Source organism: Gorilla gorilla, chromosome 20, assembly GCF_029281585.2.
Source record: "Gorilla gorilla gorilla isolate KB3781 chromosome 20, NHGRI_mGorGor1-v2.1_pri, whole genome shotgun sequence".
In the NCBI taxonomy this organism is placed as follows: Eukaryota; Metazoa; Chordata; class Mammalia; order Primates; family Hominidae; genus Gorilla; species Gorilla gorilla.
Genome location: NC_073244.2, coordinates 18905697 through 18931593, shown reverse-complemented (window position 1 = coordinate 18931593; position 25897 = coordinate 18905697). Strand labels below are relative to the sequence as shown.

At 55.1% G+C, this 25897-nt stretch overlaps 3 protein-coding genes across 5 annotated transcripts in view; 2 read left to right on the top strand and 1 right to left on the bottom strand.

Annotated features, from left to right (window-relative positions):
• The first annotated feature begins 3975 nt into the window (after nt 1–3975).
• Nucleotides 3976–6845, top strand: KLF1 (KLF transcription factor 1). The gene is made up of 3 exons (XM_063701872.1): nt 3976–4062; nt 4829–5801; nt 6057–6845. Exons 1-3 carry the CDS (start codon nt 3976–3978, stop codon nt 6230–6232), a joined length of 1236 nt encoding a protein of 411 aa, XP_063557942.1. The 3' UTR covers nt 6233–6845.
• A 2675-nt stretch (nt 6846–9520) lies between these two features.
• Nucleotides 9521–16286, top strand: DNASE2 (deoxyribonuclease 2, lysosomal). Of its 2 annotated transcripts, XM_055371843.2 has the most exons (7): nt 9571–9821; nt 9958–10138; nt 10230–10308; nt 10847–10921; nt 12296–12460; nt 12551–12748; nt 15120–16286. In XM_055371843.2, exons 1-7 carry the CDS (start codon nt 9736–9738, stop codon nt 15491–15493), a joined length of 1158 nt encoding a protein of 385 aa, XP_055227818.1. In that variant the 5' UTR covers nt 9571–9735; the 3' UTR covers nt 15494–16286. The 2 variants fall into 2 exon arrangements, with proteins under 2 accessions (XP_004060157.2, XP_055227818.1); XM_004060109.5 differs by lacking the exon at nt 10847–10921 and having other exon boundaries at nt 9521–9821.
• Nucleotides 16287–16542: 256 nt separating this feature from the next.
• MAST1 (microtubule associated serine/threonine kinase 1) overlaps nt 16543–25897 on the bottom strand; it is a 41030-nt gene continuing 31675 nt past the window's right edge. For both annotated transcript variants that reach the window (XM_019015502.4, XM_031004383.3), the window contains 11 exons: nt 25658–25759; nt 25374–25496; nt 24713–24822; nt 23823–24001; nt 23497–23744; nt 22625–22831; nt 22179–22408; nt 20540–20662; nt 20314–20450; nt 17985–18172; nt 16543–17887 (listed from right to left, as the gene is read on the bottom strand). In XM_019015502.4, coding sequence (XP_018871047.1) covers nt 16626–17887; nt 17985–18172; nt 20314–20450; nt 20540–20662; nt 22179–22408; nt 22625–22831; nt 23497–23744; nt 23823–24001; nt 24713–24822; nt 25374–25496; nt 25658–25759 — 2909 coding nt within the window. In that variant the 3' untranslated portion in view covers nt 16543–16625. The remainder of the gene's footprint in view (nt 17888–17984; nt 18173–20313; nt 20451–20539; nt 20663–22178; nt 22409–22624; nt 22832–23496; nt 23745–23822; nt 24002–24712; nt 24823–25373; nt 25497–25657; nt 25760–25897) is intronic.

Here is a 25897-nt window from a genome sequence, read left to right as displayed (position 1 = left end):
GAGGAGCGGAGGCCGAGTGAGGCTTTTCATTGGTTCTTCCTAGAATCCGGCCCCTCCGCAGCTCTGCCTTTTAAAAGGGCTAAGGTAGCCTTGCCTGTGGAAATCGGGGGGCCCAGACAGAGATAGGCTAGCCCCTTTAAGAAGCGGACGGGGTAGGGGCGGAAGACGAGTGCGGGAAACCGATTGGCCAGCTGGGTTTCTCCTCTTATTGGCCGTACGAAAGGGCTCGGCCCACTCCTGGTTGGTCAGTTGCAGGGGGTGTGTGCGGAGGGAGTCAAGAATTAAACAAAGAAATTCTGGCGCGAGCACTAGGCGTCCTCCCGAACCCAGGAGGCCAGACTCGAGTTCTCTAATTGGGTGCTGGTTGTGGGGAAGACGAGCTCCAAGTGGGCGATCTTAGCAAACCTGTCTGCCAGTCTGTCCCAGGAAGCACATGTAGATACTTGTGACTCTGTGTGTGTGTGTGTGTGTGTGTGCGTCTGTGTCTGTGTATGTGTGTGTGTGTGAACTTGTGTGATTCTGTGAGTCTATGTGGGTTGTTTTGTTTTGTTTTTGTTTTTTCTTTTTAGACAGGGTCTCGTTCTGTCGCTCAGGCTGGAGTGCAGTGGCGCGATCATAGCTCACTGCAGCTTCCACCTCCTGGGCGATCCTCCCACCTCAGCCTCCAAGTAGCTGTGACCACTGAAGCATGCCATCATGCCTGGCTAATTTTTTTTTTTTTTTTTTTTGGACGGATTCTCACTCTGTTGCCCAGGCTGGAGTGCAGTGGCGCAATCTTGGCTCACTGCAACCTCTGCCTACTGGATTCAAGCAATTCTCCTGCCTCAGCCTCCTGAGTAGCTGGGATTACAGGTGTGAGCCACCATGCCTGGCCTTTTTTCTTATATTTAGTAGAGATGGGTTTCACCATGTTGGCCAGGCTGGCCTCAAACTCCTGACCTCAAGTGATCCACCCACCTCGGCCTCCCAAAGTGCTGGGATTACAGGCATGAGCCACCGCGCCCCGCCTGTTTTGTCTTTTTGTGTAGTGCAATTGTGGTGCACCCATTCTGATTGTGTATCTGTTGAGAAATGTGTATGTCTTGATTCTCAGGACCTGTGATGCCATGTCCTTGCGGTTGTCTGTGTTTAACTGGGTGCGTCTCCTACGGTTGGGCACTGGTAGCTATGCAACTGTGTGACTAAATAATTACTTTACATATTGTAAAAGTGACCGGTGGTGTGACTATATAAAGTGTAGGTTTTGACTGGGTGGGGTGGCTCATGCCTGTAATCCCAGCACTTTGGGAGGCCAAGGAGGGTGGGTCACCTGAGGTCAGGACCAGCCTGGCCAACATGGGGAAACCCCATCTCTACTAAAAATACAAAAATTAGCCAGGCCTGGTTGTGGGTGCCTGTATTCCCAGCAACTCGGGAGGCTGAGGCAGGAGAATCGCTTGAATCCAGGAGGCAGAGGTTGCAGTGAGCCGAGATCATGCCATTGCACTCCAGCCTGGGCAACAAGAGTGAAACTCTGTCTCAAAAAAAAAAAAAAAAAAAATTAGCGTGGCGTGGTAGCAGGCACCTGTAATCCCAGCTACTTGGGAGGCTGAGGCAGAGGAATCACTTGAGCCTAGGAGGCGGAGGTTGCAGTGAGCCAAAATCATGCCACTGCACTCCAGCATGGGTGACAGAGAGAGACACTGTCTAAAAAAAAGTTCTGTGACAATGTATCTGACTCCCCATGTGTGTCTGCTCAATTACGGCTAAATTGTGTCAGTAGGATTGTATAACTGTGTGCCTGCCTGTGGATTATGAATTCTGTGTTTTAGAGATTGTTTGGCTATGACATTGTGTAACCAATATAGCATAGGGTTGTGTTTTAGTGCCTGGGAATTGTATGTCTGTGCATAGTCCATATACACAGACAAACACACAATTATATTTGCACGGATTATAGGATCGGTGTGACTGAGGGACCAGGAACTCATGTCATTATGTAATTACATGGTCCTGTGAGTAACTGTGTTTTTGTTTTTGTTTTTAGAGATGGGATCTCGCTATGTTGCCCAAGCTGATCTTGAACTCCTGGGCTCGAGCTTTCCTCCTACTTTGGCCTCCCAAAGTGCTGGGACTGCAGGCCTGAGCCACTACTCACTGCTCCAAGCCTGTTTTGTTTTTGTTTTTTAGAGACAGAGTCTCGCTCTGTAGCCCAGGCTGGAGTGCAGTGGTGTGATCTTGGCTCACTGCAACCTCTGCCTCCCAGGCTCAAGTGATTCTTGTGCCTCAGCCTCCCGGGTACCTGGGATTAGAGGCGTATGTCACCATCCCCGGCCTATTTTTATATTTCTAGTAGACAGGGTTTCACTGTGTTGGCCAGGCTTGTCTCGAACTCCTGGCCTCAGGTGATCTGCCTGCCTCGGCCTCCCAAAGTGCTGGGATTACGAGCATGAACTACTGCACCTGGCCCCATGCCTCCAAGTTTCAACCAATTCTCCAGCTCAGCCTCCCAAATAGCTGGGATTACAAGCATGTGCCACAATGCCCAGCTAATTTTTGTATTTTTAGCAGAGAGAGGGCTTCATCCTGTTGGCCAGTCCGGTCTCGAACTCCTGACCTCAAGTGATCTCCCCACCTTAGCTTCCCAAAGTGCTGGGGTTACAGGTGTGAACCACCGCACCTGGCCTTGTTTTTGTTTGTGTCACCCAGGTTGATCTGCCAGGAATAAAGATGGCCACCCAACTTTTTTTTTTTTTTCAGCGACGGAGTCTTGCTTTCTGTGCCCCAGGCTGGACTGCAGTGGTGTGATTATAGTTCAGTGCAGTCCCGACCTCCTGGGCTCAGGCAATCCTCCCACCTCAGCCTCCTGAGTAGCTGGGACTATGGGCATGCACCACCACTCACAGCTTTTTGTTGGAGAGATAGGTTTTATGTTGCCCAGGCTGGTCTTGAAATCCTGGCGTCAAGTGATCCTCTTGCCTCAGTCTTCCAATGAGTGACTATGAGTTATGTGTCTGTAATACGTATCCATGTCCCCTTCCCAGGCTCCCAGGGCACCAGAGTGGAGGTTCCTGTTGTAGAAACTCAGATCCTCTCCTCATGTTGGGCAGAATCAAGGAGCAGCCAGGCCCAGAGCCAGGGCACTGGTCTCCTGCAGGTCAGGTACTGCCTGTGGCTTGATCCAACGGTCCTATCCCACGCAGGAGGAGAGAGGGTCACTTTTCCCTTGGCTGCCCCCATCGCACTAAAGCAGCTGGCACTGAACCAGCCTCCATGCAGTCCCATGCAGTGCCACCCAAGGGTCCCCAGTAGACAATGGTGGGCCAGTTGGCAGGGGCTTCCTCCTGCTGCAGGGCTGAGACCCTGGGAGGTCCCAACCCAGGCAAATTGAACACCAGGCTAATTTGGAGACCCAACCCCCAGCCCTCCCCTTCACCGGAGGACAGAGCTCTAGCCGGCCTGGGCCCCCACCTGATAGCAGCCTCCAACGTCTGGGGTGTCTGATAATGCTTGGCGGGGAGCTTGTGCCAAGTCCCGCCATCGGCACGGTTGTTGCTGTTTACTGGGGAGGGGGAGGGCTGTGGAGCCTCAATCAGGGGGACGGGGGTCCCACAGCTTCTTCCCAGAATACCTTTCTGCCTTTTCCAGGAAAGTAAACTGAGGGAAGACCCCCAAGTCTCTCCTTCTTTGGAGACCCAATGTCTGTTTTTACCCAGCACCTGGACCCTCAAACCCTGAACCCCCCAACCCTTGATATTTGACTTGGCTTTGGACACAGGGTTAGTCTTTAACCCCAGCCCCAGACAGGCCAACGTGAAGTTTGTGCCCCAGAAACAGTGACCCCCCCCGCCGCCTTGCCTTGCCTCGCCTTATCAGAGGCTGCAGCCAATCAGCTAAGGACAGAGAGGAGCCCTCGAAGGGGCTATCACAGCCTCAGAGTTCACGAGGCAGCCGAGGAAGAGGAGGCTTGAGGCCCAGGGTGGGCACCAGCCAGCCATGGCCATAGCCGAGACCGCCTTGCCCTCCATCAGCACACTGACAGCCCTGGGCCCCTTCCCGGACACACAGGATGACTTCCTCAAGGTGGGGCCTAGAAGGTGGGGTCTAGGTGGGCTGGCTGGAATCCAGGGCCACAGTCACAGATCTTGGGGTCCAGACCTGCATCTTGACCTGAAATCAAGAGACTTAACCAGGACTGAGGTGCGCTCAGTCCAGGAGAGGAGATCTCAGCTTAGTCTGGCAGGGGGTGAGGAGGGTGATCTAGGGGTTTGAGGCTCTAAGTGTGGTCTATTTCGGTAATAGAAAACGAAGGTAGCCTGGGCAACGTGGTGAAACCCTATCTCTACAAAAAATACCAAAAACATTAGCCAGGCATGGGGGCGTGTGCCTGCAGTCCCAGGTACTCCGTAGGCTATGCAGGAGGATCATTAGAGCCCAGGAGATTAAGGATACAGTGAGCTGCACCACTGCACTCCAGCTTGGGCAAAAGAGTAAGACCCTATCTCTAGAAAAAAAAAAAAAAAAAAAAAAGGAACGAGATCTAGGCTCACAGACAATCTTCCAGATATCAGCGGGAAATGACGAGTGTGTCTGGGGGACATCCAAAATTTCGGAATTAATCTTGTTTTGGGAGACAGGGAAGGAGAGGGATGTTCTGGGGGGAAACTAAGTCAAGGCTGGCATCCTCTCCCCCGTCCCCTGCCAGTTTTCCATCTCCAGCAGCTCTGCTACCCCTTCCCCCATCCCCGAGTGTGGTTCCAGATAGTGGAAGTCTTATCTCCTGTCTCCAGCCAGACCTGATCGGTTTCTGTCCCTGGAGCTGGGGGGGAGGGGGGAGAGGGGCGGCTAGAGAGGCAGTGTTGGGGAAGTGGGACAGACAGACAGGCAAACAAGACCCCTTTCCAAAGCCTCTGCGTCAGAGTGTCCAGCCCGCGATGTCCCTGGGCAGGGCACCCCAGTGTCCACCGAACCTCGAGCTGCCTGCTCCCTCCCGCAGTGGTGGCGCTCCGAAGAGGCGCAGGACATGGGCCCGGGTCCTCCTGACCCCACGGAGCCGCCCCTCCACGTGAAGTCTGAGGACCAGCCGGGGGAGGAGGAGGACGATAAGAGGGGCGCGGACGCCACCTGGGACCTGGATCTCCTCCTCACCAACTTCTCGGGCCCGGAGCCGGGTGGCGCGCCCCAGACCTGCGCTCTGGCGCCCAGCGAGGCCCCCGGGGCGCAATATCCGCCGCCACCCGAGACTCTGGGCGCATATGCTGGCGGCCCGGGGCTGGTGGCTGGGCTTTTGGGTTCGGAGGATCACTCGGGTTGGGTGCGCCCTGCCCTGCGAGCCCGGGCTCCTGACGCCTTCGTGGGCCCAGCCCTGGCTCCAGCCCCGGTCCCCGAGCCCAAGGCGCTGGCGCTGCAACCGGTGTACCCGGGGCCCGGCGCCGGCTCCTCGGGTGGCTACTTCCCGCGGACCGGGCTTTCAGTGCCTGCGGCGTCGGGCGCCCCCTACGGGCTACTTTCCGGGTACCCCGCGATGTACCCGGCGCCTCAGTACCAAGGGCACTTCCAGCTCTTCCGCGGGCTCCAGGGACCCGCGCCCGGTCCCGCCACGTCCCCCTCCTTCCTGAGTTGTTTGGGACCCGGGACGGTGGGCACTGGACTCGGGGGGACTGCACAGGATCCAGGTGTGATAGCCGAGACTGCGCCATCCAAGCGCGGCCGACGTTCGTGGGCGCGCAAGAGGCAGGCAGCGCACACGTGCGCGCACCCGGGTTGCGGCAAGAGCTACACCAAGAGCTCCCACCTGAAGGCGCATCTGCGCACGCACACAGGTGAGGGGGCGGGCCCCGGACATGAGAAAGGGCGTGGCGCCCGCTGTAGTTACAGGGGAAGAAGGGTTGCAGAGGGCAGGACTTGGACTTGGCTGGCCTCTGAGAGTGAGTGCCTCCTTAAATTTTGTGCCCTAGGGGCCTCACTTTGTTCATCCTAGTCCCAGCCCAGGCTGAGTAAAGGGGTGTGGCCAGATGCAGGGGACCCGGGGACATGACTGGGCAGACAGTGGCGCTTATGGCTTCCTTGTCCCCTAGGGGAGAAGCCATACGCCTGCACGTGGGAAGGCTGCGGCTGGAGATTCGCGCGCTCGGACGAGCTGACCCGCCACTACCGGAAACACACGGGGCAGCGCCCCTTTCGCTGCCAGCTCTGCCCACGTGCTTTTTCGCGCTCTGACCACCTGGCCTTGCACATGAAGCGCCACCTTTGAGCCCTGCCCTGGCACTTGGACTCTCCTAGGGACTGGGGATGGGACAAGAAGCCTGTTTGGTGGTCTCTTCACACGGACGCGCGTGACACAATGCTGGGTGGTTTTCCCACGAATGGACCCTCTCCTGGACTCGCGTTCCCAAAGATCCACCCAAATATCAAACACGGACCCATAGACAGCCTTGGGGGAGCCTCTTACGGAAAATCCGACAAGACTTCAGCCACAGGGAGCCACACAGAGATGTCCAAACTGTCGTGCAAACCCAGTGAGACAGACCGCCAAATAAACGGACTCAGTGGACACTCAGACCAGCTCCCAGATGGCCCTGGACAGCAGGAGAGGGTGTGGGATGAGGCTCCCCAGAGGCCCTGGGTCTAGAAAGCGGCTCCTGAAGGTCCCTTATTGTGGCTGATATTAACTGTCAATGGTTATGGGTCCTATAAAAATGCCCCTCCCAGATAAAGCTTCAGCGTTGGCCTGAATTTTTGGGTTTTGGAGGCTGGAAGATGGCAGGAGGCTGTAAACCTAGAGGTCATATTAGAGGGCCTTACACACCCTCATCTCCTAAACTACAGTGACACCCCTCAACTCCAACAAGCCCCCTTGGGCACTGCAGGCCTTGCTGTCCTCTCTTTTCCCGCCCAGTTCAGGCTACACTGTCCTTGTCTTCTGCCTTGAACCCTGCGGACATTGACAGCAAACATCTCCCTGGATTTAAGAGTTCACAGCCTATGACTGCCCAGGGGGTTCATCTTGCCCACTGTCCAGATAGAGCCAATTTATCGAGACAGAGGGATTGCAACAGAGAGAGTTTAATCCACATACAGCCAGCTAAATGGGAGATGGGAGTTTTATTACTTGAATCAGCCTCCCTGAAAATTCAGAGGCTAGGGTTATTCAAGAACAGTTTGGTGGGCAGGAGGGCTAGGGAATGGGTGCCTTGATGCAATCCTGGAGCTGTGGAAAACAGTTGCTGAGTCAGCTTCTGGGTGGGGACCATAGAGTCGCTAGTCTGGGTGGAGTCATCCAGTTGTCAGATATGCAAAAAGCCTAAAAAGGCATCTAAAAAGGCCAGCGTTAGGTTTTGCAATAGTCATGTTATTTGCAGAAATAACTGGGGAAGTTGCAAACCTTGTGACCTCCAGAATAATGGCTGGCCATCTTTGTTTTTGTTTTTGAGACGGAGTCTTGCTCTTGCCCAGGCTGGAGTGCAGTGTTTCCATCTTGGCTCACTGCAACCTCTGCCTCCTGGGTTCAAGTGATTCTCCTGTGTCAGCCTACCAGGTAGCTAGGATTACAGGCACATGCCACCATGCCCGGCTAATGTTTGTATTTTTAGAAGAGACGGGGTTTCGAAATGCTGGCCAGGCTGGTTTCGAAATCCTGACGTCAGGTAATCCTCCAGCCTCGGCCTCTCAAAGTGCAGGGATTACAGGCGTGAGGCACAGCACCCGGCGGGAAAAATGGCTGGTCATAATTTAACTACGACAACTACATTTTAGCAGAATTCAGGCTCCTCTCATCCTCCTAACCTAGTGCCCTTTCATTATTTCTACAAAGGCAGTTTAGTTTGGGGAAGGGCTGTTATCATTTAAGCTATAAACTAAATTCCTCCCAAAATTAGCTTGGGGCCAGGCATGGTGGCTCCCTCTTTAATCCCAGCAATTTGGCAGGCCGAGGCGGGCAGATCACTTGAGCCCAGGAGTTCGACACCAGCCTGAGCCCCAAGGTGAAACCCCATCTCTACCAAAAATGGCGAAACCCAGTCTCTACCAAAAATACAAAAATTAGCTGGGCATGTGGCGCATGCCTGTAATCCCAGCTACTCAGGAAGCTGAGGCAGGAGGATTGCTTGAACCTAGGAGGCGGATGTTGCAGTGAGCTGAGATCACACCACTGGACTCCAGCCTGGGCGACAGAGTGAGACAACGTGTCAAAAAAAAAAAAAGAGTTAGCTTGGCCCCACTCCAGGAATGACCAAGCAAGGGCAGTTTGGAGATTAAAGGCAAGATGGAGTTGGTTAGGTCAGAGCTCTTTCACTGACATAATTTTCTGTCATAATTTTTGCAAAGGCAGTTTCAAGCCAGTACTCAGATTCCCATAGCCCTTTGCCCTGCCATGATCCTTTGAGGCTGAGGTGGGAGAATCACTTGAACCCAGGAGTTCCAGAGCAGCCTGGGCAACATAGTGAGACCCTCATCTCTGCAATGAACAATTATCTGGGTGTGGTGGCACAGGCCTGTAGTACCAGCTACCTGGGAGGATCTCTTGAGCCCAGTAGGTTGAGGCTGCAGTGAACTGTGATGGAGTCACTGCATTCTAGCCTGGGTGAGAAACCATTATCCTGTCTCAAAGCGACAAAAAACAAACATACAGTCACCTCTTTGCTAGCTCAGGGGATCCTGGAGAAAACGTGCAGAATGAAAAAGGAGAGTCTGGGTGGGGTGGATTACATGCCTGTAATCCCAGCACTTTGGGAGGCAAGACAGGTGGATCCCTTGAGCTCAGGAGTTCAGCCTGAGCCACATGGTGAAACCGTGTTTCAAAAAAAAAAAACTACAAAAATTAGCTGGGCATAGTGGCATGTGCCCGTGATCCCAGCTACTCGGGAGGCTGAGGTGAGAGGATCACTTGAGCTGGGGAGGCAGAGGTTGCAGTGAGCCAAGATTGCGCCACTGCACTCCGGCCTGGGCAACAGAGCGAGATATTGTCCGGAAAAAAAAAAAAAAAAAAAAAAGGGAAGAAAAAAAAAAAGAAAGAAAAAGGGGAAGATCCACTGGAACACAAACGCTTCTTAAGGGGCGCAGTGGCTCACTTCTGCAATCTTGGCACTTTCGGGTGCCGAGGCTGGTGGATCACGAGGTCAGGAGTTCGAGACCAGCCTAGTCAACATGGAAAAACCCCGTCTCTACTAAAACTACAAAAATTAGCCGGGCGTGGTGTCGGGCGCCTGTAATCCCAGCTACTCGGGAGGCTGAGGCAGGATAATCGCTTTAATCAGGAAGGCGGAGGTTGCAGTGAACCGAGATCGTGCCATTGCACTCCAGCCTGGGCGACAAGAGTGAAACTCCGTCTCAAAAAAAAAAAAAAAAAAAAGAGGAAGAACAAAGGTCACAAGAGTTGGACCCAGGTTGTAGGGCTGGAATAAAAAATAAAATACAAACTTGTGCCTGATCCAGAAACCCGGGCGGGAGTTGGGTCAGACAGAAGAGCGTGGGCTGGGATTAGCTACCACGAAAAGGAACGGTGGCCAGGCTCCAGGAGACGCTGGAGCGCCGGGCCCGTAGTGGGCGTGGCCTGGGCAGACTCAGCGTTGACTTTTGCCTCTCCAAAACGCAGCATCGCGTCTCGGGGGAGGAGTCTGTACCCTCGTGATGTCCCCGCCCCGGTTCCCAGGCAAGTTTAGGGAAGTGAAAGGCGCCAGGTGCCAGTCCTGGCCTCTGTTGTAACCCAGCGCCCCGCAGTCCCGACACAGATTCCTGGATCTCAGCCCCATAGCAGCGATGATCCCGCTGCTGCTGGCAGCGCTGCTGTGCGTCCCCGCCGGGGCCTTGACCTGCTACGGGGACTCCGGGCAGCCTGTAGACTGGTGAGTGCGCAGCGGGGGGCTACCATCGCCCCGGGGTCCGGCTGGGGTCACTCAACCGGGATGGCTACCTCCTCGGGGAACCCTGGGGTGCCTTCTCTTCCCTCTCTCCTATTTCTGTGCATTCTCCGACCTCCAGGTTCGTGGTCTACAAGCTGCCAGCTCTTAGAGGGTCCGGGGAGGCGGCGCAGAGAGGGCTGCAGTACAAGTATCTGGACGAGAGCTCCGGAGGCTGGCGGGACGGCAGGGGACTCATCAACAGCCCGGAGGGGGCCGTGGGCCGAAGCCTGCAGCCGCTGTACCGGAGCAACACCAGCCAGGTGAAGGGGGCCCCGGGCCAACTAGGGACGAAACTCTAGGGCTGCCCTGCCTGGGAGGAATTTCACGTTGCCTCCGTTTACCCGCCCCCAGCTCGCCTTCCTGCTCTACAATGACCAACCGCCTCAACCCAGCAAGGCTCAGGACTCTTCCATGCGTGGGCACACGAAGGGTGAGGCCTGGATTGGGGGCTGGGGAGAGACTCGGGTCCCATTTTTCCAAGGTAACCCCTGACGTGCATGGGGTGGTCGGGGAGATCTGCACTGTCAGACCCTGGGCATCTATTCCCCCCAACTTTTTTTTTCTTTGTTTTTGAGACGGTGGGAGTTCGCTCTGTCACCCAAGCTGGAGTGCAGTGGCACAATCTTGGCTCACTGCAATCTCTGCCTCTGGGGTTGAAGCAATTCTCCTGTCTCAGCCTCCCAAGTAGCTGGTATTAAAGGCGCACCATCACACCAGGCTAATTTTTATATTTTTAGTACAGACGAGGTTTCACCATGTTGGCCAGGCTGGTCTTGAACTCCTGTGATCTACCTCAAGTGATCTACCCGCCTTGGCCTCCCAAAGTGCTGGGATTACAGGAATGAGCCACCCTGCCCAGCCGAGTTCCTATGCATTTTTCCAAGCTAACCCCTGACCTCCATAGCGGGGTGGGAGATCTCCCCTGTCAGACCTTGGGCATCTATTTCCCCCATTTTTTTTTCTTTTAGACAAGGTCTCACGCAGTCACCTAGGCTGGAGTGCAGTATCACAGCTCACTGCAGCGTTGACCTCCCAGGGCTCAGGTGATCCTCCTACCTCAGCCTCCCAAGTACTGGGCCTGCCAGTACCCCCCACCATGCCTGGCTTTTTTTTTTTTTTTTTTTTTTTTTTTTTGCGGCACTCTCTCTCCATTACCCAGGCTGGAGTTTGGTGGCACAATCTCAGCTCACTGCAATCTCCGTCTCGCCAGTTCAAGCGATTCTTCTGCCTCAGCCTCTGGAGTAGCTGGGATTACAGGTGTGCGCCACCATGCCTGGCTAAATTTTGTATTTTTTAGTAGAGATGGGGTTTTACCAGGTTGGACAGGCTGATCTCGAACTCCTGACCTCAGGTGATCCACCTGCCTTGGCCTCCCAAAGTGCTGGGATTACAGGCGTGAGCCACCACACCTGGCCTACTTTTTGTATTTTTGTAGAGTGGGCTTTTGCCATGTTGCCCAGGCTGGTCTCGAAGTCCTGGTTCAAGCAATCTACCCACCTTGGCCTCTTAATGTGCTGCGATTACCGGCATGAGCCGCCACACCTGGCCTGTTTCCCTACCTTACATTAATCTTGGCGTTATTCTGGACTATAAGAATTTATGCCTGCAAAAACTGAGCTCAGCCGTGGTTCTAACACTGCTGGCACCCTCTCTAAGCCCTGCTGCAAACTGAGGGTGTTCCTGGTTGCAGATGAGCTTGCTGGGAGGCCTGGAGCAATACCCTCTAACTGCCTTTTTTTTTTTTTTTTTTTTTTTTTTTGAGAAGGAGTTTTGCTCTTGTTACCCAGGCTGGAGTGCAATGGTGCAATCTCGGCTCACTGCAACCTCCGCCTCCTGGGTTCAAGTGATTCTCCTGCATCAGCCTCCCTAGTAGCTGGGATTACAGGCATGCACCACCATGCCCGGCTAATGTATTTTTAGTAGTGATGAGGTTTCTCCATGTTGGCCAGGCTGGTCTTGAACTCCCGACCTCAGGTGATCTGCCCTCCTCGGCTTCCCAAAGTGCTGGGATTACACTGCGCGGGGCCTGCCTTCTTTTTTTAAATTTTATTTATTTATTTATTTATTTATTTATTTACTTACTTACTTACTTACTTACTTACTTATGTTTGAGATGAAATTTTGCTCTGTGGCCCAGGCTGGAGTGCAGTGGTGGATCTCAGCTCACTGCAACCTCCACCTCCCGGGTTCAAGCGATTCTCCTGCCTCAGCCTCCTGAGTAGCTGGGATTACAGGCGTCCACCACCACGCTCAGCTAATTTTTGTATTTTTAGTAGAGATGGGGTTTCGCCATGTTGGCCAGGCTGATTTCTAACTCCTGACCTCAGGTGATCTGTCTGTCTCGGTCTCCCAAAGTGCTGGGATTACAGGCGTGAGCCACTGCGCCCGACCTCCCCTAATGCCTTCTTTTGGTCCAGGTGTCCTGCTCCTTGACCACGATGGGGGCTTCTGGCTGGTCCACAGTGTACCTAACTTCCCTCCACCGGCCTCCTCTGCTGCATACAGCTGGCCTCATAGCGCCTGTACCTATGGGCAGACCCTGCTCTGTGTGTCTTTTCCCTTCGCTCAGTTCTCGAAGATTGGTAAGTGGAGTCAGGGACACAGGATGAGTCCTGGGTTTACTGACCAGAACCTGGAACGATCTTGCATTTCCTCCTCCCCTTGTCCTCCAGGCAAGCAGCTGACCTACACCTACCCCTGGGTCTATAACTACCAGCTGGAAGGGATCTTTGCCCAGGAATTCCCCGACTTGGAGAATGTGGTCAAGGGCCACCACGTTAGCCAAGAACCCTGGAACAGCAGCATCACACTCACATCCCAGGCCGGGGCTGTTTTCCAGAGCTTTGCCAAGTTCAGCAAATTTGGAGATGGTGAGTCTCAAGGTTGAGGGTTGGAGAGCTCCTTCTCTGCAGACAGGGTGACTGGTGTGGCCGTGGCTGAGTTCGAGTCAGGGGTAGAGACCAGGTCTGTTTGGGAGCTATAATCACATGATCAGTGAACAGACCTGGGTTCAAACCCTGGGTTCTTGCTGTGTGATGTATAATTTCACCTGAGCCTTGGTCTACTCATCTGAAAAACGGGGATACTGACATCTACTTAAAAAATTGTGAATGAAGTGGTGCATGTAAGTCATTTGAGCGCCAGAGGTGGTGCCTCACTCCTGTAATCCCAGTTACTTAGGAGGCTGAGGCAGGAGGATCATTTGAAGACAGGCATCCAAGACAAGCCTGGGAAACATAGCAAGACCTCATCTCTACAAAATTAAAAATTAGCCAGGCAACTTGGGAGGCTGAGGCAGGAGGATAAATTGAGCCCAGAGTTTCAGACTGCAGTGAGCTATGATGACTCCACTGCACTCCAGCCTGGGTGACAGAGCAAGACCCTGTCTTTATTTAAAAATAAATAAATAGGCCGGGCGCGGTGGCTCACGCCTGTAATCCCAGCACTGTGGGAGGCCGAGGCGGGTGGATCACGAGGTCAGGAGATCGAGACCATCCTGGCTAACACGGTGAAACCCCGTCTCTACTAAAAATACAAAAAATTAGCCAGGCGTGGTAGTGGGCGCCTGTAGTCCCAGCTACTCGGGAGGCTGAGGCGGGAGAATGGCGTGAACCCGGGAGGTGGAGCTTGCGGTGAGCCGAGATCGCGCCACTGCACTCCAGCCTGGGCGACAAAGCAAGACTCCGTCTCAAAAAAATAAATAAATAAATAAAAAATTAAAAAAAAAATTAAAAATAAATAAATAAATAAATAAATAGGCTGGGCGCAGTGGCTCATGCCTGTAATCCCAGCACTTTGGGAGGCTGAGGTGGGCAGATCACAAGGTCAGGAGATCGAGACCATCCTGGCTAACACGGTGAAACCCTGTCTCTACTAAAAGTGCAAAAATTAGCCGGGCGTGGTGGCGGGCACCTGTAGTCCCAGTTACTCGGGAGGCTGAGGCAGGAGAATGGCGTGAACCCGGAAGGTGGAGCTTGCAGTGAGTCGAGATAGTGCCACTGCACTCCAGCCTGGGCGACAGAGTGAGACTGTGTCTCAAAATAAATAAATAAATAAATAAATACAAATAAATAGGCCAGGCACAGTGGCTCACACCTGTAATCCCAGTCGAGGCAGGAGGATCGCTTGAGCCCAGGAGTTTGAGACCAGCCTGTGCAACATAGCGGGACCCCATCTCTACAAAAAAAATTTTAATTAGTGGGGCATAGTGGCACACACGTGTAGTCCCCGCTACTCAGGAGGCTGAGGTGGGAGAAAGCTTGAGCCCAGGAGGTCGAGGCTGCAAGTGAGTCATGATCCTGCCACTGCACTCCAGCTGGGGCGTCAGAATGAGACCCAGTCTCAAAATAAATAAGTTAATTAATTAAAAACACTCAGGGCCGGACACGGTGGCTCACATGTAATCCCAACATTTTGGGAGACCAAGGCGGGTGGGTCACTTGAGCCTAGGAGTTCAAGACCACTCTGGCCAACATGGTGAAACTCCATCTCTACTAAAAATACAAAAATTATCTGGGCATGGTGGAGGGCGCCGGCTGATTACACGGTCAGGAGTTTGAGACCAGCCTGGCCAACATGGTGAAACCCCATCTCTACTAAAAATACAAAAATTAGCCGGGTGTGGTGGCGGGCACCTGTAATCCCAGCTACTCAGGAGGCTGAGGCATGAGAATCGCTTGAAACCAGGAGGCAGAGGTTGCAGTGAGCCGAGATTGCACCACTGCACTCCAGCCTGGGAGACAGAGTGAGACTCTGTCTCAAAAACAAATTTGGGAAGGGCAATTAATATTAATATCATTCCCAGGGCTGGGAATTGACAACTGAGCTCAGAAATATGGAAACTGTGGCAGGGCGCGGTGACACACGCCTGTAGTCCCAGCATTTTGGGAGACCGAGGTGGGCGGATTGCTTGAGATCAGGAGTTTGAGAGCAGCCTGGTCAACATGGTGAAACCCCTCTTTATTAAAAAATTAGCCGGGTATGGTTGTGCATGCCTGTAGTCCCAGCTACTCAGAAGGCTGAGGCAGGAGAATCACTTGAACCTCGGAGGCAGAGGTTGCAATGAGCCTAGATTGCACCAATGCACTCTAGCCTGGGCGACAGAGCAAGACTCCATGTCAAAAAAAAAAAAAAAAAAAAAAAAAAGGAAATATGGAAACTGAGCTGAGAGAGGGGAAGTGGACTAGGGACTCCCTAGCAGTGGCCCTGACCCTACCTGTGCCCTCTCTCCATCCTTTGCAGACCTGTACTCCGGCTGGTTGGCAGCAGCCCTTGGTACCAACCTGCAGGTCCAGTTCTGGCACAAAACTGTAGGTATCCTGCCCTCTAACTGCTCGGCTATCTGGCAGGTTCTGAATGTGAACCAGATAGCTTTCCCTGGACCAGCCGGCCCAAGCTTCAACAGCACAGAGGACCACTCCAAATGGTGCGTGTCCCCAGAAGGGCCCTGGACCTGCGTGGGTGACATGAATCGGAACCAGGGAGAGGAGCAACGGGGTGGGGGCACACTGTGTGCCCAGCTGCCAGCCCTCTGGAAAGCCTTCCAGCCGCTGGTGGAGAACTACCAGCCCTGTAATGGCATGGCCAGGAAGCCCAGCAGAGCTTATAAGATCTAACCCTTATGGCCAGGTGCAGTGGCTCACGTATGTAATCCCAGCACTTTGGGAAGCCAAGGAGGGAGGATCACTTGAACTCAGGAATTCAAGACCAGCCTGGGCTACATAGTGAGACCACATCTCTACTAGAACTTAAAAAAAGTTAGCCGGGCACGGTGATAAATGCCTGTAGTCCCAGCCACTGAAGCCAGAGGATCGATTGAACCAGGGAGATCATGGTCACAGTGAACTATGATTACGCCAACCTGGGTCACATAGCAAGACTCTGTTTCAAAAAAAAGGGGGGGCGGGGGCGGGGGGGCGGACGGGTGCAGTGGCTCACATCTGTAACCCCAGCACTTTGGGAGGCTGAGATGGGCGGATCACTTGAGGTCAGGAGTTCGAGACCAGCCTGGCCAACATGGTGAAACCCCATATCCATTAAAAATATTTAAAAATTAGCCAGACATGGTGGCACGCGTCTGTGGTCCTAGCTACTCGGGAGGCTGAGGCAGGAGAATCGCTTGAACTCGGGAGGCAGAGGTTGTCATGAGCTGAGCTAACACCACGGCACTTCAGCCTGGGTGACAGAATGAGACTCTGTGTCAAAAAAAAGAAAAAAAGAAAAAAAAAATCTAAGGGCTCAGGAACCAGTTTGGACTTGATTTTGAATCCCAGTTCATCCCCTTCCTAGCTGTATGACCTTGATTGTGTGCCTTAACCGCTCTGTGACACAGTCTACCTGTCTGCAAAATGGGAAACATAATACCTGCCATCAGGATTGTTGAGGAGTAAATAAATGGCAATTGGTGGACGAGGCTGTTAACCTTTTCTTCAGGTGGGCGCTGGGACACAACAGCATCGCAGCTTCAATTCTCCCCCTAAAGGTTTGGGGGCAGTTGGTGCAGAGGTGAGACCAGAAGTGGGACCACAGGAGGTGTCTATCCAAAATTCCCTCCACTCTCCATGGTAACCAGAACTGGAGTCCCACCTCCCAAAAAGCACCTGGGCATGGGGGTGGGGTCGTGTGATGTCTCGCCTTGCCTGGAGACGAGTGAGCCCCAGAAAACTCACGCAGCACGGACGCACTTTATTTATATGTGTACATATGTATACAGGAGGCTGTACAGCGCGGGGCCGATGCCCCCCTTGGCTATGGTCCCGGGGGTGCGGGACTGGACACTCCTTTTTTGGTCAGGCCTGCTGGGGGCACAGCTTCAGCAGGGCACCGGGAGGTCAGCCCCACTTGAGGCTTGGTGCCTGAGCCCAAGAGGGATGCGGGTGGGACTGGGGTCACTGCACTGCTGGGTGCACTGCACTTCGCTGGGGCTAGGGAGGGTGTCTGGGGCTCCGGGGAGAGCTTTGGGGAGGCGGGCTTGGAGCGAGGCCCGCTCAGCGTGGTGCGCTCCTCCACCACCTCCAACACCCAGCGCTCCCGGCCCCGGGGGGCCTCGGGCACGGAAGGCGCCAGGGGTGCGAGTTCCTGCAACCCCTTGGAGTCCGCGCCCAGAGGCTGAGGCACCACAGCCTTAGCCCCGGGCCGCGTAGGCTCTACGACAATGGGTACCAGGGGTGTGCCCGCCTCGCCAGAGCTGCTGCGCCGGCCTGTCTCGTGTTCCTGCACCGGGCTCAGCGCCGCCTTGGCCACAGCCCTGGCCATCCCGCCAGTGCCATCCTCCGTCTGCACACTCTGATGCCGCGTGCAGCCGACGTCCCGCTCCAGGGTCCGGCCACCGGGGGTCGTCGCGCGGGGTGGGGTGCACGCCTCGGCGCCCCCCGGGGATTCCTTCTCCTTGCTCGACACTGGTGGCCTGGAGGCACCCTCGGGCAGCAATGGGTCCGCGCCCAGGCTCAAAGGTGACTCCTGTCGGCCCAGGCGGCGGACAGCGACCTGCCGGGGCGCGCCAAGGCCCTCGACTGGGGGCGTCTCACCGTCGGACTCGGCAAGGCTATGCAGCGCCAGCTCGCCATGGAAGTCCTTGCGGAAATCCGGGTGGCCCACCTCGAGGCTGTGTTTGCGCAGCGCGCCCTTCTTGTCCGCACTCAAGGAGGCTCCCAGCTTCTCGGCCGACTGCACGCGCTTGAGGAGCGGCGAGCGAGGGGGCTCGGCACTCTTGGGGCGCGGGCGCACGACGGGAGGCGATGAGTGCAGTTTGGCCGGGAAGCTCTGCGTAGTGTGCGAGCTGCCCACCGTGTGGCCCGGCAGTGGCGGCGGTGACGCCTGCGTGGGGGACGGCGTGTGTGCCAGCGGCGATAAAGGGATGTTGCCGGCCGACTTGCATCGCGCAGAGCGGTACTGGCGATGGAGCTTTGGCGACAGTCCGTGCAGCGTGCTGGGCCGAATGTGGTGCGACGCCGACGACGCAGGCGAGTTGGGCGTGCTCGATGCTGGGGAGCTGCTCTGGGATGAGGCGCCTGCGGGAGACAGGAGGTGAAGCTAGTGAGTACAGCCCAAGCACCAGCCAGGCCACCGCGCGCTGCTCGGTCCCCGCGCAGGTGCAGGAGGTAATACCTAGGTAGGCGGAGTCAGGCGTGGAGCGGTAGCTGTGCGTGGGCGAGCGCGCCGGCAGCCCGTGCGTAGGCGAGCCCGGGAGACTATCGCTGGATGACAGCGAGCGGTTCAGCGACGACAGCGAGCGGCTAGTATGCAGCAGGTTCGACTGCTTCGTGATCTTCCGGAAGAGGGAGCTGCGCTTCTTGCTGCGGGACAGGGAGGGGGCCAAGCGTCCTTGACCTGGACGCCAGAGCTCAGGGCTCCTCCCATTTCACGGCCTCACAACGGTAACCACCCACCCCTTCTGGCCCTTCCCTCTCCAGCTACAACCCACCTATCAAGATAAAGAACTTCCTTTAGCTCAGTGCTGCTTGGCTCCTCCCACTTCAGTCCCCACCCACCCCCTTTGGCCACTCCTAGTCCAAGCTAGAAACAAGCATCCAAACAAAACCAATCTGTTCTGCCCCGCCCACCTCTCTGGCTCCTCCCTCTTCCACTACAATCCACCTATCAATATAGAACTTCCTTTAGCTCCTCCTACTTCAGGCCCCGCCCAACTTTAGGCCACTCCCAATTCTGGCTACAAACACTCATCCAAACAAAACCTTTTTTTTTTTTTTTTTTTTTGAGACGAAGTTTCGCTCTTGTCGCCCAGGCTGGAGTGCAATGGCACGATCTCGGCTCACTGCAACCTGTACCTCCCGGGTTCAGGCGATTACCGTGCTTCAGCTTCGTGAGTAGCCTCCTGAGTAGGTGGGACTACAGGAGTGAGCCACCACTCCCAGCTAATTTTTGTATTTTTAGTAGAGATGGGGTTTCACCACGTAGGTCAGGCTGGTCTCGAACTCCTGACCTCAGGTGATCCACCCACCTCGGCCTCCCAAAGTGCTGGGATTACAGGCGTGAACCACCTCGCCCGGCCAAAAACAACCTCTTCTAGTCCTGCCCACCCCTCTAGTCCCTCTGTCTTTCACTACAACCCACCTATCAAGACAGAACTTCCCTTAACTCAGTGCTGCTTGGCTCCTCCCTCCTCCCACTTCAGGTCGTGCCCCACCTTTCGGCCACTCCCAGTCCAGGCTAGAAACACATCCAAACAAAACCAACTTGGTCCCACCTGCCTCTAGTCCCTCGTCTTCCACTACAACCCACCTATAAGAGTGGGAAGAAATGTACTTATCTCAACCCCGTCTGGCTCTTCTCACCCAAATCCCTGTACTTGTCTGGGCCAAACTCACTGATCAAAACAGAATACTAAAAACAAACAAACAAACAGAATACTCTTCTGGCCCCACCCACCTCCCACCTAGCTCCTCCTATCTATTAGGGAAGATAGGATTTCAGTTGGCTGAACCTTGCCTGGCATGCTCATTCCAGATAGACATTTTTTATTCTAGCCTTTCCCAGTTCTGTCTAAACACATCTAACAGGATAGGACCATCTCCTGGACCCCCTCCATCTCTGGACATCTCCCTTTCCAGTTCACATCTCCTGGGCCTGCCTATATGTGCAAGACCCTCCTACAATGCTTTTCTCTGATCCTAGAAACTTGGCACAGCTTCCATTCTTGGCTCCTTCCACTTTTACAGCCCCTCTTTTTTTTTTTTGAAACAGAGTCTAGCTCTGTTGTCACAGCTGGACTGCAGTGGTGAGATCATAGCTCACTGCAGCCTCGACCTCCCAGGCTCAAGCAATCCTCCCACTTCAGCCTCCGAGTAGCTGAGACCACAGGTGTGTGCCACCAAACCCAACTAGTTTTTTTAAGTTTTTTGTAGAGACGGGGTCTCTCTATGTTGCCCCTAATCTTGACTCCTGGGCTCAAGTGATCCTTCTGCCTCAGCCTCCCAAAGTGCTGTGATTACAGGTGTGAGTCATCCCAGCCCCTCTTTTTTTGTTTATTTGTTTGTTTGTTTGAGACGGAGTCTCACTCTGTTGCCCAGGTTGGAGTGCAGTGGCACAATCTTGGCTCACTGCAACATCCACCTCCCGGGTTCAAGGGATTCTTCTGCCTCAGCTTCCTAAGTAGCTGGGACTGCAGGCGAGCGCCACCATGCCAGGCTAATTTTTGTATTTTTAGTAGAGATGGGGTTTCACCATATTGGCCAGGCTGGTCTCAAACTCCTGACCTCGTGATCTGCCCGCCTCGGCCTCCCAAAGTGCTGGGGTTACAGGCGTGAGCCACCGCGCCCAGCCCGCAGCCCCTCTTAATTGTCCTCTTCCCTTTGCTTGTTGGTCATTTGTTCCCACCATCTTTCCCGTGCTCTTCCCTTCTCCATCCTCATCTGTACCCCTCCCGCCTAAGTTCCACCCACTGCTCAAAGACCAGGCTGTTTACGGCTGTGCCCACCTCTCCTGGCCCTCCTTGGCAGAGGGTCGCTTGTTCCTCCGAGCCATTTTAGCCTTGTAGCTGCTGCGCCTTGCGGGACCAATGCGGATAGAGGTATTTTCGAAGGGCGTTGTGGTCACTGCTACCTTGTTGCCACTCTGGGGGAAGAATGCGGGAAAATGCTCTGCTAGGGGCTGCTCAGGCCTCCCCCACCCTCCGCCCAGGGTGCCTCCTTCCCTGCACTCACCTTAAGGATCAGCTCCACGACCTCAGGATGCACCATGCCATGCACAGGCTCCCCATTCACGTGGGTGATGAGGTCCCCAGCACAGAGTCCTGCCTCCTGGGCTGGGCCTCCTTCCTCCACGTGCTGGGAAAAGAGCACCCCATAGGGACAGGGTTAGTGGGATTGGTAACAAGGAAAGCTCCTAAACTTATATGCAGGACACTTAGCTCTGCATGCATTAGAATCCTCATAACACCTTGTGAAATAGTTATTATTCCTCCCCCCACATTTTTTTTTTTTTTTTTTTGGATGGAGTCTCACTCTGTCACCCAGGCTGGAGTGCTGTGGCGCAATCCTGGCTCACTGCAACACCCACCTCCCAGGTTCAAGCGATTCTCCTCCCTCAGCCTCCCAAGTAGCTGGGATTTTAGGCATGCGCCACTACCTCTGGCTAATTTTTTTTTTTTTTTTTTTTGAGACGGAGTCTCTCGCTCTGTCACCCAGGCTGGAGTGCAGTGGCGCGATGTCGGCTCACTGCAAGCTCCGCCTCCCGGGTTCACGCGATTATCCTGTCTCAGCCTCCTGGGTAGCTGGGATTACAGGCATCCGCCACCACGCCTGGCTAATTTTTTTTGTATTTTTAGTAGAGATGGGGTTTCACCATGTTGGTCAGGCTGGTCTCGAACTCCTGACCTCGTGATCCACCCACCTCGGCCTCCCAAAGTGCCGGGATTACAGGCGTGAGCCACCGCGCCTGGCCAATTTTTTTTTTTTTTTTGAGATGGTGTCTTGCTCTGTCGCCCAGGCTAAAGTGCAGTGGCGCAATCTCGGCTCACTGCAAGCTCCGCCTCCCGGGTTCAAGCAATTCTCCTGCCTCAGCCTCCCAAGTAGCTGGGACTACAGGCGCCCACCACCATGCCCAGCTAATTTTTTGTATTTTTAGTAGAGAGGGGGTTTCACCATGTTAGCCAGGATGGTCTCGATCTCCTGACCTCATGATCCACCCTCGGCCTCCCAAAGTGCCGGGATTACAGCCACCGCACCCGGCCCAATTTTTGTATTTTTAATAGAGACAGGGTTTCACCATATTGGCCAGGCTAGTCTCAAACTCCTGACCTCCAGTGATCTGCCCACCTCAGCCTCCCAAAGTGCTGGGATTACAGGCCTGAGCCACTGCGCCTGGCCTATTCTCCCCATTTTGCAGATGAAGAAACAGTCTCGGCCAGGCACCGTGGCTCACGCCTGTAATCCCAGCACTTTGAGAGGCCGAGGTGGGTGAATCACGAGGTCAAGAGATTGAGACCATCCTAGCCAACATGGTGAAACCCCGTCTCTACTAAAAATACAAAAATTAGCTGGGCGTGGTGGCGCGCGCCTGTCTGTAGTCCCAGCTACTCAGAAGGCTGAGGCAGGAGAATGGCTTGAACTCAGGAGGCAGAGGTTGCAGTGAGCCGAGATCCTGCCACTGCACTCCGGCCTGGCGACAGAGTGAGTCTCCGACTAAAATAAAAAAGTAAAAGAAAAAAGAAACAGGTTTAGAGAGGGAAGAGGCATAGAGGGTCACAGGGGTGTCTCACCCAGGCTAACTGGTTTGAGCTGGAGGGGCCTTTTCCCCACCACCCTCCACTCTGTGATGGAGACTCCACCCATGAGTACTCACCCAGACAATGTGGTGGACACTATAGACATCCGTGTCACCCATGTAGACACGGATGGCACGCAGTGTGAAGCCATACTTCTTGCCCGAGCGCTGGATGGTGATGGGGGAGCGGAGCCCACTGACAGCTGGTGAGTAGTCCCGGCTGGGTGAGGAGTCCCGTGAGGATGGGTTGGAGGACAGAGATCGTGGAGACATGGGACTAGCAAGGGGTGAACTTCCATGTGGGTCCACTACAGACACACAACCATGGTCAGAAATCAGAACCAAGAAGATACACATCTCCCTGTATCTGCTCCTCCCTCCTCCCAAGGCAGTGGCAGAGCAGCTTCTCATTGGTCCAGCCTGGAGCCAATCACGGTGGACAGGGAAAATGCAGCATTTTCATTGGTCTGTCCTGCCTCAAATGGGGGGCAGCCCCTCCCCTGCCAGGTGGGGCCCAGCATTACCTGCAGGAATCATGACAGATAAGGCAGTGGCTGAGGCTGATTTGATGACTTTGCCCCCAGTTCGAGAAGGCCTCTTCTCTACTGCCGCATCCCCCGACATCTGCTGGTGCCGCGCCCGGCGCAGAACCAAGTCATTGGTAGCCCTTGGGCCTGATGCATCCCCATCCTTCGAGGGTGGGCAGAGGTCACCTGGGCGTGGGCGGTCAGCTGCAACAGAAAGCAGGTGTGTTAGGAATTAGTCCAAGGCCAGGGATTTCCCACATGCTGTTTCCCTGCCTGGAATGCTCTTTCCACTTTTTACCCCTGATGGATGGTGAGTTTCATCTGAGCAGGTAACCTGCATGCCTCACTGCTCCTCATATAGAGACATAGTCTGTATCGGTCTGTATCACTGACTGACCATGGTATTGGGGTGTTTCTAATGTTAAGAATCCCAAATTGGGCTGGGTGTGGTGGGTCACGACTGTAACCCCAGCACTTTGGTAGGCCAAGGAAGGCAGATCACTTGAGGTCAGGAGTTCGAGACCAGCCTTGCCAACATGATGAAACCCTGTCTCTACTAAAAATACAAAAATTAGCCGGGGGTAGTGGCGAGCTCCTGTAATCCCAGCTACTCGGGAGGCTGAGGTGCGAGAACCACTTGAACTTGGGAGGTGGAGGTTGCAGTGAGCCGAGATCACGCCACTGCTCTCCATCCTGGGTGATGGAGTGAGACTCTGTCTCAAAAAAAAAAAAAAAAAAAAAAATCCCAAATTGCAATGTGAATAGGACCTGAGATCTTTCATAAACAGCGCCAGGCTCGTGGGATGCTCACTATATGACCAGTAGGACATTGGGGAAGATTGGGGAAGGCAGCACGATAGGGCACTCACTGGCCTCGGAGTCCCCGGCGCTGGAGGTGCCTTCCCCTTGAGTCTCGTCTTTGGGGGCCCTTGCATCCAGGGATCCCGCGGGGTCGGAGCTGGGCCGGGGAGGCCTGCGCAGCCGGGCCTCATCCTCGTCCTCTTGGGGAGCGCTGAAGCGGCTGGGCTCCAGCAGCGCCGAGAAACGGCGGCGGGCGCCCAACGGGGGACTGGCCTCTCCCTCCAGGAAACTGGCCTCGGACGCGGAGAATCGCTTGCTGCATGGAGGGGGCGTGGTTATGGAAGACACGCCCCCCTTCGACCCCGCCCCCAAACTCCGCCATTCCCCTGCTCACATCTCCGGAGAGCCCCCTCTCCAGGTCTTCTCACGCAGGGTCAGGCCGCCCAGCCCCTCCCGCTTGCCGGCCACCTTCTCCTCGGGGCCTTTGGTGCTCGGCTCCCGCTTGCTGCTCCCTGCAGCTGCTACTGGGGTCTTGGGCTCGTGCTGCGACAGCTGCTCCATGCTGCTATACACCTGTAGGTGGTGGTGGGAGGCAAGTCCAGCCCGGGTTCCACTTTCACTCCGGAGCTAATCAGCTTCCTGGCAGTGGATCCCCCGCAAAACGCACTCCACCCTCCGAGGCCTGGCTCCGCCCAATTGTGCATGATCCCCCAACCTACAATTCTTCAGTTCAGGCCCCACACCACAAAATTAGGCCCTGCGTTTTATTCTAGGCTCTGCCCCGACGATGCCCTGACCAATCTGCTCTCTACACAGCCCCATCTTCCCAGCAACCCCCTTAATTTATGTCTCCTTAGCCCAGGCTAGGCCCTGCACGCCTCTACAAGTTGCTTCTCAAAGCAAGGCCTATGGCTTCTCTGCCTGTTATTAGAAAAAATAAAAATACATAAATAAAAGCAAGACTTCGCTGGGCTTTACTCTGCCTTCGCTGCTGGCCTCATTCCCACGTCCTGACCCCGCCCCACCCAGACCTAGCCCCGCCCCACCATGGCCTCAATCTGCACAACTGTCCTGATTCCTGTTAGATTCCACTCAATGCCAAAGGCCCGTCCCATAGACTCCCGAACCTGCCTCTCGCGTGGCCTTACCACTTTCCAGACTCCCGCCCCATCAATAACTTCCCGCTCCTGAGACCTTGGGCACCAGGGAACCTGTTTCTCACTGTCTCTCCAAGCTCCATCCCTCCTGGGGTCTCGCCCTGTCCCACACCCAGACTTGGCCCACCTTGCTGAAGCGCGGAGAGCAGGAAGAGAACTGGCGGATTTCCACGGGCTCCTCCTCCGTCGTGTCATCCTCGTCATAGGAGTTCACGTGGTGATACCTGTCTGAGCGGGCTGGGGAGCGGGTATGGGCTGTGACTGAGGGTACGGGGTTCCTCCTCATATCACATCCCCACAGGAGCCCAGTCCTGGTTCAAGCCAGGTTTACAAGTCTTCAGGTCAGGCCACGCCCCTGCCTCATTAGTGTATTTAATTTAGGCTCCGCTCCCAGGCAAGGTCCTTGCCCCATTCTCAGTGGCACCGTCTAGCCCCGCCTCCAAAGAGGCCACGCTCCACCTACAGTGCTCTGCACCCTGGCATCACCCCAGGCCATTCTGAGCACTAGTACCTCTCTCTAGTTCAGTTCCAGGCCCACACTCACAACTCACCCCAGGCCACGCCCCACACCTAGCCCAATCTCAGGTTCTTACCTACATTTCAGCCTGAGCCCCGCCTGTATGTCAGCCCCGCCCCACTTGGCCCCGCCCCCACCAAAATACCACCTTCGCACCTCGGCATCACATCTTGGTACTTAGCCGGGCCCTATCCCAGGCTTTACTTACCCCAGGGTCCCTCTTCCCGGATCCCACCCCTCGACCCAGGTCGTGCCTGGTGTCCCAGCTCACTGTCAAAGTAGCTAGTGTCATCTTCCGACTCTAGGTGGGGGATGAACTCGGCCTTCTGCCTCAGCAGCCCTGTCCAGTCCAGGTCTCGAAAGAAACTGTGCTGCTTCACCTCAAAAGCGCCGCCTGGGACGGAAGGGATTCCAGCCACAGCTGATGGCCAACCCAGCAGCCCAGCCCCGCCCCCCATGTCTTCCGCCCCGGGGCCACAGCACAGGCTGGGCCTGGGGTTTTGGAGGCCTGCTCTCTATCAGTGGGCCCTCAGCTCCTCTGCTTGGGGGATTTACCTGCCCCAAGCCTGACCAGAGGGTTGGTCTGCAGGAGGCTGGATATGAGGAGTTGGGCCTCTGTAGGTAAGGCCTCATCCCCCTCGGGCCACAGGATGTCATCTGCAAAACAAAACGGAACTTAGGGGTGGTTTTTGTTGTTGTTTGGACACAGGATCTCACTGTGTCACCCAGCTGGAGTGCAGTGGCACGATCATGGCTCACTGCAGCCTTGACCTCCTGAGTGCAAGCGATACTCTG